At 43.1% G+C, this 12,467-nt stretch overlaps 2 protein-coding genes across 4 annotated transcripts; both read right to left on the bottom strand.

The window, feature by feature from the left end:
- Positions 1 to 938: 938 nt before the first annotated feature.
- LOC138198751 (transmembrane protein 275-like) lies at positions 939 to 2,958 on the bottom strand. Of its 2 annotated transcripts, none has more exons than XM_069150359.1 (2): positions 2,650 to 2,958; positions 939 to 2,258 (listed from the first exon to the last, which is right to left on the bottom strand). In XM_069150359.1, the coding sequence occupies exon 2, from the start codon at positions 2,179 to 2,181 to the stop codon at positions 1,591 to 1,593; it is 591 nt and encodes a 196-aa protein (XP_069006460.1). In that variant the 5' UTR covers positions 2,182 to 2,258; positions 2,650 to 2,958; the 3' UTR covers positions 939 to 1,590. The 2 variants fall into 2 exon arrangements, with proteins under 2 accessions (XP_069006460.1, XP_069006461.1); XM_069150360.1 differs by having other exon boundaries at positions 939 to 2,193.
- Positions 2,959 to 3,283: 325 nt separating this feature from the next.
- mknk1 (MAPK interacting serine/threonine kinase 1) lies at positions 3,284 to 12,378 on the bottom strand. Of its 2 annotated transcripts, XM_069150325.1 has the most exons (14): positions 12,201 to 12,373; positions 11,436 to 11,498; positions 10,824 to 10,926; positions 10,611 to 10,709; positions 10,402 to 10,499; positions 8,478 to 8,557; positions 8,320 to 8,393; positions 8,094 to 8,198; positions 7,939 to 7,994; positions 7,744 to 7,839; positions 7,447 to 7,641; positions 6,019 to 6,183; positions 5,830 to 5,873; positions 3,284 to 5,277 (listed from the first exon to the last, which is right to left on the bottom strand). In XM_069150325.1, the coding sequence occupies exons 1-14, from the start codon at positions 12,216 to 12,218 to the stop codon at positions 5,025 to 5,027; spliced, it is 1,449 nt and encodes a 482-aa protein (XP_069006426.1). In that variant the 5' UTR covers positions 12,219 to 12,373; the 3' UTR covers positions 3,284 to 5,024. The 2 variants fall into 2 exon arrangements, with proteins under 2 accessions (XP_069006426.1, XP_069006424.1); XM_069150323.1 differs by having other exon boundaries at positions 7,939 to 8,198; positions 12,201 to 12,378.
- Positions 12,379 to 12,467: the final 89 nt, after the last annotated feature.

Genomic DNA, 12,467 nt, shown 5'->3' with positions numbered 1-12,467 from the left:
GGAAAGATGTTACGAATTGATCATTTCACATTGAATGTCTGAAATGAAATGGAAAAATATTCTTCAAAAGTTTCATTATTTTTGGACTTGGCTTTGCCTCTGTTACTGATCTTGATACAATATTACATTCAAGTGTTAAAGTTATAATTGGGCATTGATGGCACCTAAATTTGATTAAATAGTAAAGATATTCTTCAAAAATGTATAAACTGACTTGTTTCTTAAATGTGAACACATTAGTGTCAGTTGTCAGAGTTAGAGTCCTGATATAGAGTAATAGTTTTATTAGCATGTGGTCACATAGAATATTTTTTTAAATGACTCGGCTTCAGTAACCTTCACACAGTTAAAGCCTAAATGAATCCCACTGTGCCATCCTTCAGAGCAACATGACCTCAACACTTAAATGAGTTCAGGTTGCCAAGACATGTCATCGCCTTTATTGAAACATTATCAGCTGTGTTTCTGATTAACTGGAAAACTACAGACATCCGCTGAGCCGGCCTGTCATACTGCTAAATCTGCACACAAAACAGTCTGCAGGAACAGAGAGCGGCGGCTGTCGTGTTATCATCTCCAGAGGTTGAGTTTTGCGAGGGGATCATGCTGTGTGTCCTGCTGTGTTTGTGGACAGCAGATGTACAATGATGAATAAACAGGACTCTCCCCTTTGCCGGCAGCTATTGGGTTGGACGGCAAGTGATGAGCAGCATGTTGGGAAGGAGCTGTTTGCACTTTCGCTGCTGGTGTGTCTCAGATAATAAATGAATTGTCTTCTTAACCTGTGCACCTCTGTCATGCAGCCTTATGTATATGTGGCGTGTTGTTCTGTTTCATGACTTTGTTTCTGTCTGTTTGTGTTTCTTGTTCATGATGAGTTACTAATTTATTGAAGTTTCCGAAAAGAAACACACTGCATAATTTAAAATCAAGTAAAATGTCACCTTTATTTACAAAATGTACAGGTGTCCCAAACATATATTAACATCTGTTATGATAATCAAGGCACAATACAACAGAGGCACAGAAACATACTGAACATTTGTTACTGAATATCCAATTTAACAGCTCAAATTTACATCAGCCACCACAGCTAATATAAACAGCAAAAACAATAACAGTTATGTCAAAGTATAAGAAACACTGTGGCTGAGATCCAACAGGCTTACACAGGAACAGATTTTACAACTCACAGAGGATCAGCCGGACACACTCATCCTCGAGTCTGAGGTGGCAAGCACAAACCACAGCCAATCCATAGGACAAGAATACAGGATAATCTGCCTCAACTGGATGTTTTATACAACGAGGACAACACAAACAGGCACTTGGATTAAGGTATCATCTCCTTTCCTGTTTCTGTTCTTGGCAGGGTAATGTACATCCTGGCACAGAGCAATAAACACACAAGGACATCCTGTAACACACTGAGTGAGCTACTGTCAAAGAGGGTTTTCACAATAAAGCTGCTGGCCCTTTATCAGGCTCTTTTGTCTGTATTCTCATATATGAATCAATCCTGTCAATCACAACAGAGATATTCATCCTGTAAACAGCAAAACAATCAGCAGGGTGCAGAAGAAGTCCTTGCTATGTGGAGGAAATGATCTGAGTGGGCAGCATCTGTATGGAAATGCTCTCCTTGCCGTCATAGGGCAAGGTGGGTTTATCACCGTTGACCATGTCAAACAGCTCTGATATGTGCAGCTCACCGGCTCCATCCTGACAGGAAGCCGGGGCCTCCCCGTGGCTGGAGCTGGTCTTGTGGGAGGAGCTGTGGGAGTTGGTGGGGCTGAGCTGGACAGCCGTCGTGTCCTGAAGGGTGTGCTCGCTCGTCTCCATCTCGAAAGTTGCTGTCCCCATCCGCATCAGCCCCCACGTCTCACCTCCTTTGGCCTTACAGGCCATGTGGGCCGGAGGTCTCCTGCTGACCACACAGCAGGCTGTAAAGAAAGCCAGCGCTATCAAGAGGAGGAGGGGCCCGATGATGATGGGGGGATTGCCAGTAGTGGTGCCAAAAGCGAAAGCTCCCACCAGGGTGATGTTGATACCAGCCAGCATGATGCACAGGCCGCAGGCGCAGCACAGGGCCGGGGAGGGCAGGCTCTGCTGCCGCAGGGTACGCTGCTCGGGGATCTTCTTGGCAGCAGAAGCTCTGGAGGCTTTTTCGGGGAGCACCATGTCTCATGGAAGCTGCTGGTCACAGGGATGATTGATCATTGAATGCATCACGTCAGAGAAAGATGATGGTGAAGAGGCTGAAGAGGTAGAGCAAACATGAGACCTTTTAGAAGCTGAACAGATTTTTACGTTTAACTATTTCTAATATTTGGTAACATTTCTTTCAAAATATTTCTCAAATGTTTAAAAACTAAACATTTCATCCTTATTCAACTAATCTGTTAAAATATTTTACAGCCAAACATTAATGAAGCACAAAAACAAATAATAGTGAGCATAAGACGTCAACATTTAAAGTGCAAATTAATAGATTGTATATTTAACAAACAAGTGACTTTAATTTCTTAAAGTCCCATTTTCCTCACCTCTGGTCACCTGTTCTACTCGAATAGACCAAAAATAACAACAGAAAACCAGAACACAACCACGCCGCATCATTATGAAACACGACTCTTGAGTGCCACTCACCTCAGATCAGACCCACAGTCCAGCCGCGTCTCGTCCGTTCATCGAGAGTTGCGGAGTTTATGTGATCTCCCCCGCCGGCAGGTGAGCAGCACAGTGAACTGCTGCTGCTGCTGCTGCTGAACATTGACCACTGGAGGCGCTGCAGAGCTCCTCCAAACAAACGGTCCAATCAAATCGGGCATGTTAGGTTTTGCGTGTAATGCATTAAAAAAAAAATATCCACATCCGACATATTGAGGAGGCTCTCAACAATTGGAGAAAAACACACAGACATACTGTGGCCTCGAGTCCTCCTGGTTCTTCTTAATTCTTTAAATCCTTTATTTAATTAAAAGTTTGTCGCTGGATCATCCGGCTCTTTTATGATGTTCAGATGCTGCATATATAACACACCAACTCCTCTCTGCTTTTATAGAAAGAAAGCAGCATCTGTCAGAAGGATGCTATCTGGTTCGTCAGTGTGTAGGCAGGTTAATCACACCCTTTTCCTGTCCCCTCAGTCTTCACTCGGCACAAAAGGAATGAAAACCCTAAATCACATTTACTTCAGGGGAAAAGAAACACATATAGAGGGTGCAGTAAATGATAAAAGATTCAATTGTTTGAAATAACGTGACACTGATTAGACAAGAGATGAGGTTAAAGATCTGTTTTATTGAAAACACAGCATGCCAGTGAAAAAGCGCTCCACGCATGAGACCTTTATGCATAGGACCCCTTAAGATCTTTGACAAATTTCAGTGGGACTCCATAATTGCATACCAATTACCGTGTGTCTCATTTGATGTCATCACAAGTTGATGGGGGAAATAAACAAGTTCTTTTATGATTCATAATGGGAGTGAGAGGGCTCTAATGTTGCAAGTGGTTGTTTCCTAATGTGTGTATTTGGTCTGAGCAAATCTCTCAGTTCCTGCCAGCCGATGAGGGCCTTTAGTTGCTATAGGGATGGGGTGTCCATGGCAACAGTGTGAAATAAGGGGATGTGTCATTTAGCGAGCAACACATAAAGCTAAGAGGGTTAGGGGATATTGAAGTGATACAAAAAAAAAAAAAAAAAACATCGGAGGCCATTCATACACAGATCGGGTCTTAAATATGAATTCAAATCAAAAAGTATATGTCAGAAACTTGATGGACTCAAGAAAGTCTAAGACAGAAATGTCTCAGCTTGGTTGGTCCATCATTCTTTCCATTGGCACATTCACAGAACCAAAAATAAAAACTGAGCAACACACATATACTCTTATAAAAATAAAATCCCTTCAATCACAGTAGAGAATACTTTCTCTCACTCTCAAGTGAACAACTATTCACAAATCCCTTTAAGTCTCATTAAATACATACAACCTGTAACTAAAAGCAATTCTCACATTTCACATCAGTCAGACTGGAAACACTGGAAGACACCAAAACACTAAGACGAGAGACTCGTCCTCTCGGGGTGGTGTTAAACAAAACATGAACTCCAGCGAGGACTGCTGTGCACCCCGGAAAAGATCACTGTTACTGTCGGTGTCAAATTTATATTGTTGGACCAAACTGATGCTTCACGATACAATAGTCTCCCCTTCAGGAAAACTAAATAAGATACTTATTCAAAGTACATCAGTGCTACAGGTAGCTTGTGTTGAAGTGAAAGATAGTAACAATGAGATCTATTCTCAACCCTGAACTCTCTAGAAGTTCTACCTGCGCTCTCAGGTAGGTTCAACAAGAACAACTTCAGCAGGCAAAATGGAGGATTTCCAGAGACGTCTCCTCCGAGTGTCAAACCATTTTCTTCACTTATACCACATGCATCCACTCAGAAACATACAAGTTTAAAAACAGAAAGAAAGAAAAAAATCATCCCTTTCTGCAGCTTTTAAATAAAATATTAACCGATTCACAGCTGGACAATAAGAATAAAGTCTACTGAAATGAAATGATATTGCATCACTAGAGCAACAGCTGCAGGCTGTAGCTGTCCTCCACCTTTATAATGCCGTTTAGATAATGATATGTAATTTCATAAAAAACTGCTGGCATTAAGAGTGGTTTCTGTTGTTTTGGGCCATCATAAGCCATAAATCAATCTGTGAATGTTCAAAAGCCAAAAGCCATTCTCAGACGAAACAGTCCTTGTTTAAAACTAAGGCAGCTTAAAACGACTCCCGGTCAAATCTCACCGTTTTCATTTAGGAGGTGGTAGCCGAGAATCAACTGTCCACCTGGTGCTCAAACTCTCTACTTGATAAGACTACTGGCCGTGAAGAAGAGCTTAAACACCAGAAACAGTTAGTCACCTCTGATACTGTAGCTGAGCCAACAAGGCTCCCTTTGAAAAACACACACGCATCGCACACGCACACGCACACACACGCACACAGAGGCTAAAAATCAGACGAGGGAACTTGTGGTGGTCCTTTAGCCTGCGAGGTCGTCTGAAGTGGTGCAAAGTCGCTGGTGCGCAGAGCGTTGGACTGCGCCCGTCTGCGGGCCAGTCGGGAGTTGGAAGGAGGAGAAAGCCTCATGGAGCACACGATGGCGCCGACGTCCTCCTGCTGCTCGTCATGCTGAGATAGCTGCCGGTTGAAGGCGATGGCTTCTGCTGCAAACTGGGTCAGGTCTTTGGTGCTGCTGTTCCTACAAGAAGAGAAGAGGCAGAAGATGATAGGACGGACATGTCAGCACATTCCAGCAGCATATTATCTGCCCCTTTTTACTTATACACTCATTAGAAATTAATCTGCAACATAAAATACTTTCTCAATTGATCGTTTGGCCTCAAAGAAGAGATAAAATACTAAAAAAAAAAAATTAAAAAAATGCACCTTACTGTGTCCTCTTTAAATCAGTCTTGATTTTCTGTCGCACCGACCAACAATCCAAAAACCCAAATACATTCTTTCGACTATCTAACTGTCTAAAACGCTAAACTTAAGCAGCAAATCTTCTAAATCATCTCATTGCAAAAGCTGGAACATGAAAATGTTGGTAGTTTTGATTGAAAAAAACGACTTCCTGATTATTCAAATAATTGAATACAGAAGTTTTACTCTCTTATCAGAAATACAAATATAAAGTTTTACGGAGTCTCTCGACGTAATCTGAAGTTTTCTTCCTCCATTTTTGTTTAAAGCACGTTCTAAACTTCACAGACACATTTGACTGGATTAATTTAGCTGCAAGACAAACCTCTGCAGAACATGAGGCGTTGGGAGACCTCTCTCTGGAGCATTCTGGAAAGAGAAGAAAAGAAAATATAATTCACTCTCAGCTTTCAACACAATAAAACAATTATTTTTACATTTCATAAATTACAGGTTAGACTAGAGCAAAGAGTACAAAACAGCTAATCTTGTGCACAGGTGTAACGATACTCACCCCTTGCACCCACGGGTGCTTGAGGACCTGAGCAGCACTGAGGCGCAGGGTGGAGTCACGAACCAACAGCTTGGAGATGAGATCCTTGGCCCCCCCCGTGATGTGAGCCCAGTCCTTGTCTAGAAACTCATACTTGCCCTGCTGGATGCTCTCAAACAGATGACTCTGAGGAGACAAGATCAAACATCATCCTGTAGAACTGATCAGCATCTGAGCAGCGAAGATTTTCCACACAAATATGTAACCCCAAAGTTAGTCTTTTCACACCCGGGGTGGTTTTTTGTGCAATTAATTCGGACGTCAATATTTTTTATTGAACTGTTGTATTTGTATTGAGTACATTCATTCAGAACGCAAATATTACACGGCACATAAGCCCTCCCCGCTCCCCCTCTGATTTTGCATCGCGAGTAAAGGCATCGATCAATAACGTTGTGTGGAAGAGGAACGGACGTCACCATCACAACTCCTAATGAAAATGCTGTTTGTATCTCCAACCCTCGGGTGTTATATTGACAACGAACACACAAAAATTACAAAGACATCCATCTCGAGGACAGCGTATGGAGCAGCGTCGCCGAACGACTCGGCTGTCAGGAGAGTGAGGAGTTTATGAGGTTTACTTTAGATGTATGAGAGTTGGTTGGAAACAGGCAACAGGGTCACAGCAGGTTTGGCTAACACACAAAAATCGTCTCTTCTTTTGTCAAGTGAAGAGGAGCGGGACAAATCTTCTTCACTGCATGACGGTGAATTCATCATTGTTTCTGAAGAATGAGCTGATGCGAATCTATTCAAACCCTTTTCAGAACAACTGTCACGAATTTGCATCGCTGTTGGTATTAATAGCTTTGATGTGAAACATTCACAGGAGAGTGTTGTTTTGTCTTTTATTCATCATGTCCCCAATGTGTGAAGGGCTTTTGAGTGCCAGTAGATGAGCGCCATCTAAAATAAAAACTGCTGATAACTGCATGCTGACACACTTGGATCAGATATGACCAAACTAAAAATACACATGTACTATGATTAATGCTGAGCCTGTGTGGAGCAGCCAGGGCAAAATTCATAGCTGATACACTATCTTGTTAATAACTATATCGTATGTGGCTCCATTGCACCTCCTGCCTTGCATAACATCGTCCTCCCATCTTCCGATTTCATTTGATCAAAATATCTGCAGATAAACCAGCTCGGTTATTTTACTTTCTTTGAACCAACTGCTGAACATTAAAAGAGCCGAGTCTTAAAAGGGACCAAGCAGGAATTCCAGCAAAAGAAGGCAGGAGTAGTGAAAGCAAAAGATAAGAAATCTATTTATTTTGTTTTAATTAAGTGTTGTGGCTTGAGTAGTACCGTCTGTGCTGCCAACACTGGAGCAGTGAGCACTTCTGAATGAGTCAGATGAGGCAGACTGGGTGAGCGTACCTGGCACGTTCTGCAGGTTTCTCCCCGGTCCCAGCCGCAGTCGGTGCCACAGTGGCCTGTAAATGGCGGGCTGCCGCTCAGCAGGATGTAGAGGATGACTCCGAGGCTCCACAGGTCGCAGCGCTTGTCGTAGAAGGAGGCCTCATCAGTGAACACCTCCACCACCTCTGGAGCCATGTACTCTGCCGAGCCACACTGAGAGAAAGCAGAGGCAGAAAACGCACAAGAGTGGAGAGTCAGGGTCACCGTTTAGATTGGTTTTGTTACGAGCTGCGAGTTTAAAATTGAGACATTTACCGGTGTGGTGAGCTCTGGTGTCGTTATGGGTGTACAGGCACTGCTGAGCTTTACTCCACTTCCCAGATCAAAGTCACAGATTTTAACTGGCGACACCTGAGCAGAAAGAGGAAACAAACACGTGTTAATATACCGTTATGTTCTGAACCTTTGGGGATAACTAATGTCAGTCTGAAAGCTTTAAAGGCCACTTACCCGATCAGTGTATTCACAGAGGATGTTCTCCAGCTTAAGGTCTCTATGGGCAATGCCTGCAGAAAAGCACATTGTCACCATGACAAAATACAAAATAAAAACACAGCCCAGTCTCTTTGGACTTTGGTAGAAAAGCTGTTGGGATATCCACCTACCTTTTGTGTGTAGGAAGTCAAGAGCTTGGGCAATGTCCCTGACCACCTTACTGGCCTCCAGTTCGTCAAAGTGCTTTCTGTTCTGGATGTGGGTGAGAATGGAGCCTTCAGGGAAAAAAAACAACAACAAAAATCCCCTTCAGCAATGTTTTGTGTGTTTACAATGAGTCACCGAAAAAGCAGACGTGTACATATGCAGATAGTGGTGTTATTCATTTGTGCTTACCCCCGCGCAGCTTTTCAAACACCAAGTAAAAGCAGGAGTTGTCTTCAAAAAACTGGATCAATTCTAAAATATTCCTGGACACGAGATATTTTGAGTTGATTAGAAGCCGTTTTATTCTGTCTTGGATTTAATTTTGTGTAAAAATTAAATGCACTCACTTGTTTCCTTGACACTGGTAGAGAGTCTCCACTTCTCGAAAGACTCGGCTGCGGCTGTGACCTGCACTTTTTTCTATGATCTTCGTAAAACAAAACACAGAAACATCGATTAGTTGCCTAAATAAAAACAATTCTCATTTGGATTTCAGAGGTTGTTGTTGTTTTTTTAAATCATCCTTTTCATATTACTCATTTGAGTACAATTCTTATAGGGTTTTTAAAGGAGCATGTACAGTGGTGTGAAAAAAGTGTTTGCCCCCTTCCTGATTTCTTATTTTTTTTGCATGTTTGTCACACTTAAATGTTTCAGATCATCAAACAAATTTAAATATTAGTCAAAGATAACACAAGTAAACACAAAATGCAGTTTTTAAATGAAGGTTTTTATTATTAAGGGAGAAAAAAAAAATCCAAACCCACATGGCCCTGTGTGAAAAAGTGTTTGCCCCCTAAACCTAATAACTGGTTGGGCCACCCTTAGCAGCAACAATTGCAATCAAGCATTTGCAATAACTTGCAATGAGTCTTTTACAGCGCTGTTGAAGAATGTTGGCCGACTCATCTTTACAGAGTTGTTGTAATTCAGCCACATTGGAGGGTTTTCCAGCACCAACCGCCTTTTTAAGGTCATGCCACAGCATCTCAATAGGATTCAAGTCAGGACTTTGACTAGGCCACTCCAAAGTCTTCATTTTGTTTTTCTTCAGCCATTCAGAGGTGGACTTGCTGGTGTGTTTTGGATCATTGTCCTGCTGCAGAACCCGAGTTGGCTTCAGCTTGAGGTCACGAACAGATGGCCGGACATTCTCTTTCAGGATTTGTTGGTAGACGGTAGAATTCATGGTTCCATTTATCACAGCAAGTCTTCCAGGTCCTGAAGCAGCAAAACAGCCCCAGACCATCACACTACCACCACCATATTTTACTGTTGGCATGATTTTCTTTTTCTGAAATGCGGTGTTACTTTTACGCCAGATGTAACGGGACACACACCTTCCAAAAAGTTAATCTTTTGTCTCGTCAGTCCACAGAGTATTTTCCCAAAAGTCTTGGGGATCATCAAGATGTTTTCTGGCAAAAATGAGACGAGCCTTAATGTTCTTTTTGCTCAGCGGTGGTTTTGGTCTTGGAACTCTGCCATGCGGGCCATTTCTGCCCAGTCTCTTTCTTATGGTGGAGTCATGAACACTGACCTTAACTGAGGTAAGTGAGGCCTGCAGTTCTTTGGTTGTTGTCGTGGGGTCTTTTGTGACCTCTCGGATGAGTCGTCGCTGCGCTCTTGGGGTAATTTTGGTCGGCCGGCCACTCCTGGGAAGGTTCACCACTGTTCCATGTTTTCTCCATTTGTGGATAATGGCTCTCACTGTGGTTCTCTGGAGTCCCAAAGCTTTAGAAATGGCTTTATAACATTTTCCAGACTGATAGAGCTCAATTACTTTCTTTCTCATTTGTTCCTGAATTTCTTTGGATCTCGGCATGATGTCTAGCTTTTGAGGATCTTTTGGTCTACTTCACTTTGTCAGGCAGGTCCTATTTAAGTGATTTCTTGATTGAGAACAGGTGTGGCAGTAATCAGGCCTGGGTGTGGCTAGAGAAATTGAACTCAGGTGTGATAAACCACAGTTAAGTTTTAACAGGAGGGGGCAAACACTTTTTCACACAGGGCCATGTGGGTTTGGATTTTTTTTTCTCCCTTAATAATAAAAACCTTCATTTAAAAACTGCATTTTGTGTTTACTTGTGTTATCTTTGACTAATATTTAAATTTGTTTGATGATCTGAAACATTTAAGTGTGACAGACATGCAAAAAAAATTGGAAATCAGGAAGGGGGCAAACACTTTTTCACACCACTGTATGTTCAGCCAAGCTACTGAGTTTAAATTAAGTTAAAATTTCTAAAAACTAAAAATAGCCTTTCTCACCTTCACAGCAAATTCCTGTCCGTTCTGCAGGCTTAAGCATCCTTGAACTTTGGCATATGCTCCCTGGCCAAGTACCTCATCTGTCAGTTTGTAGAGATCTGAGGAAAATATGACGTATGAGATCGCAGTCAGTGTTTGTTAAGCAGTGAATAACCGTAGCATTGTCCTGCTTTTGCATGTGCGTCTCACAACAGTTTCAGCTCTATTACCTTCAAAAGTGCCCGTGGAGCTGTCTGTTGCTCTGGTTCGTTTCTTCTTCTTTCTTTTAGCTGCATCTGGGATGTTCACCGGCTGGCTTTTCTCTATCTCTGTGGTGGCAGAACGGAAGAATCAATAAGCAAGCAAATTCGTTTTTGCCAGTGTGTTACACACCACAAGTTTCCAAGCTCTAGAGCTGTTCAAAAATAGTATAGCTGGTGTACCTGCTGGGCCTTGGGAAATGTGCTGTCTTTCCTCTGTGGTGATCCCGTTCTCCTGAATTGCTCCAGAGTTTTGCCCTACTTGGCCCACAGCCAGGGAGTTACCCTGTAACAGAGAAGAAGGCCACATGGGAGGGGGAGAGAGGGAGGGAGAGAGAGAGAGAGAGAGAGGGAGAGAGGGAGAGAGAGAGAGAGATCAGGTGGTGGAAGAGCAGAGAAAGCACAAGAAACAGTTCAATATTTTGGTCTGACTGTTAAATTCTGACAAATCTGTAAAAGACACTGTTCTTCAAAATATGACACACTGCAGTTATACAGTAGCTACTACCATTACTATCTCAGTGATGATCTTCTCCACTGGCAATCTGCCAAAACAGTGGCCTGATGAGAGAACAGGAAACAACAGGACAGGCCTCGTCTCACCCTGGACATTACCAGAATTCACTTACACAACCACTCAGTGCGTGACTCATGGAGAGTGATGAAACGTCTGCGTTTCAGTGTAAATAACCTTGACGATGTGTGTGTGGACGACTTTCTGGCAGCTTGGTCTTATCCGAGAGGAAGTAAAAAAGGTTTTGACATCATCACCGGTAATAACAGAGCAGATCATACCTGGAGAGCGTGCTGGAAGGCTTCCAACTCCGTCATCATGCTGTGCCTCACCATATCTGCCAACTGAGAGCACATCACAAAATATGCTCAGCGAGACGGGAACACACTGCAGAGACGTGAATAGGAAGTCAGTTTAAAGCGGCGGAAAGAATCTGCGGTATGTGTGAAGAACAAAGAAGTCTATTAATCATCCAGAGGGACGTAACTTGACGTGAATCAAAGCATTTCCTCTGGGAGGTTTCCAGTCTCTAGTGTCACATTTTGTTTTTGGATGGCGGTCAGTGAGCGACTGGATGGCCGCAGAAGGTTCACGTACAGTACAGTTTGATCATTTCCTCGTTTTAACCACAGAAAAGGTACGCGGCGTTGAAATGATGTTCAATACGTCGGCATTCAGTCCTAATGTGGAGCTGCGCGTCAGCTCAAAGCGGCGGTGGCGGTGTGCGACTCGGCTGGTATCAACGGCGAAGACGGCGGCCGACAATAGCGACGCGATTACTTCATCATTTACAGTGTTGTTGTAAAAAAAAAAAAAAAAAAAAAAAAGCACCCGTCGAGAACTTAAGCAGAGCATCAGAAAAGATCAAGTTAGCTGCTGCCTGTACACACCGACCTTATGTTATTGTCTTTAGCCCCAGCTGGCTAGCCAGTTAGGTAACTAGCAAGAAGCTAGCTTGCCCTAACGATGTCTGTTTGCCAGTTTGTATTAAGAAACCGGTCGAGTAACGTTGAAATGAAAATATAAATACAATAAATCCTTCTAACCTGGCCTCTCCACACCATCCAAATCCCGTCTGTCAAAGCCTCTGACAGCTGATGCAAGCGCCCATTGCTAGCTGAAACCCATCAGACAGGCAGCCGGTGACGCGCCGGCGCGAAAACATATAAACAGACCGCAGCCCCGCCTCTTTCTGCATTCCTCCTTCTCCAATTGGACGAGAGCGAAGCTACCAAAGTACGTCACTTGGCGTGGCTCGTCACCACGCCTCACACCACGTAGTGGGGATTTTTTTTTTGTTCATGATGATAGCC

This window comes from Embiotoca jacksoni, unplaced genomic scaffold, assembly GCF_022577435.1.
Source record: "Embiotoca jacksoni isolate LCO1_2020_lvr unplaced genomic scaffold, fEmbJac1.0.p SCAF_16, whole genome shotgun sequence".
Classification (NCBI taxonomy): Eukaryota; Metazoa; Chordata; class Actinopteri; family Embiotocidae; genus Embiotoca; species Embiotoca jacksoni.
The sequence above is the reverse complement of the archived record's forward strand: the minus strand, read 5'-3'. Positions and strand labels throughout refer to the sequence as shown.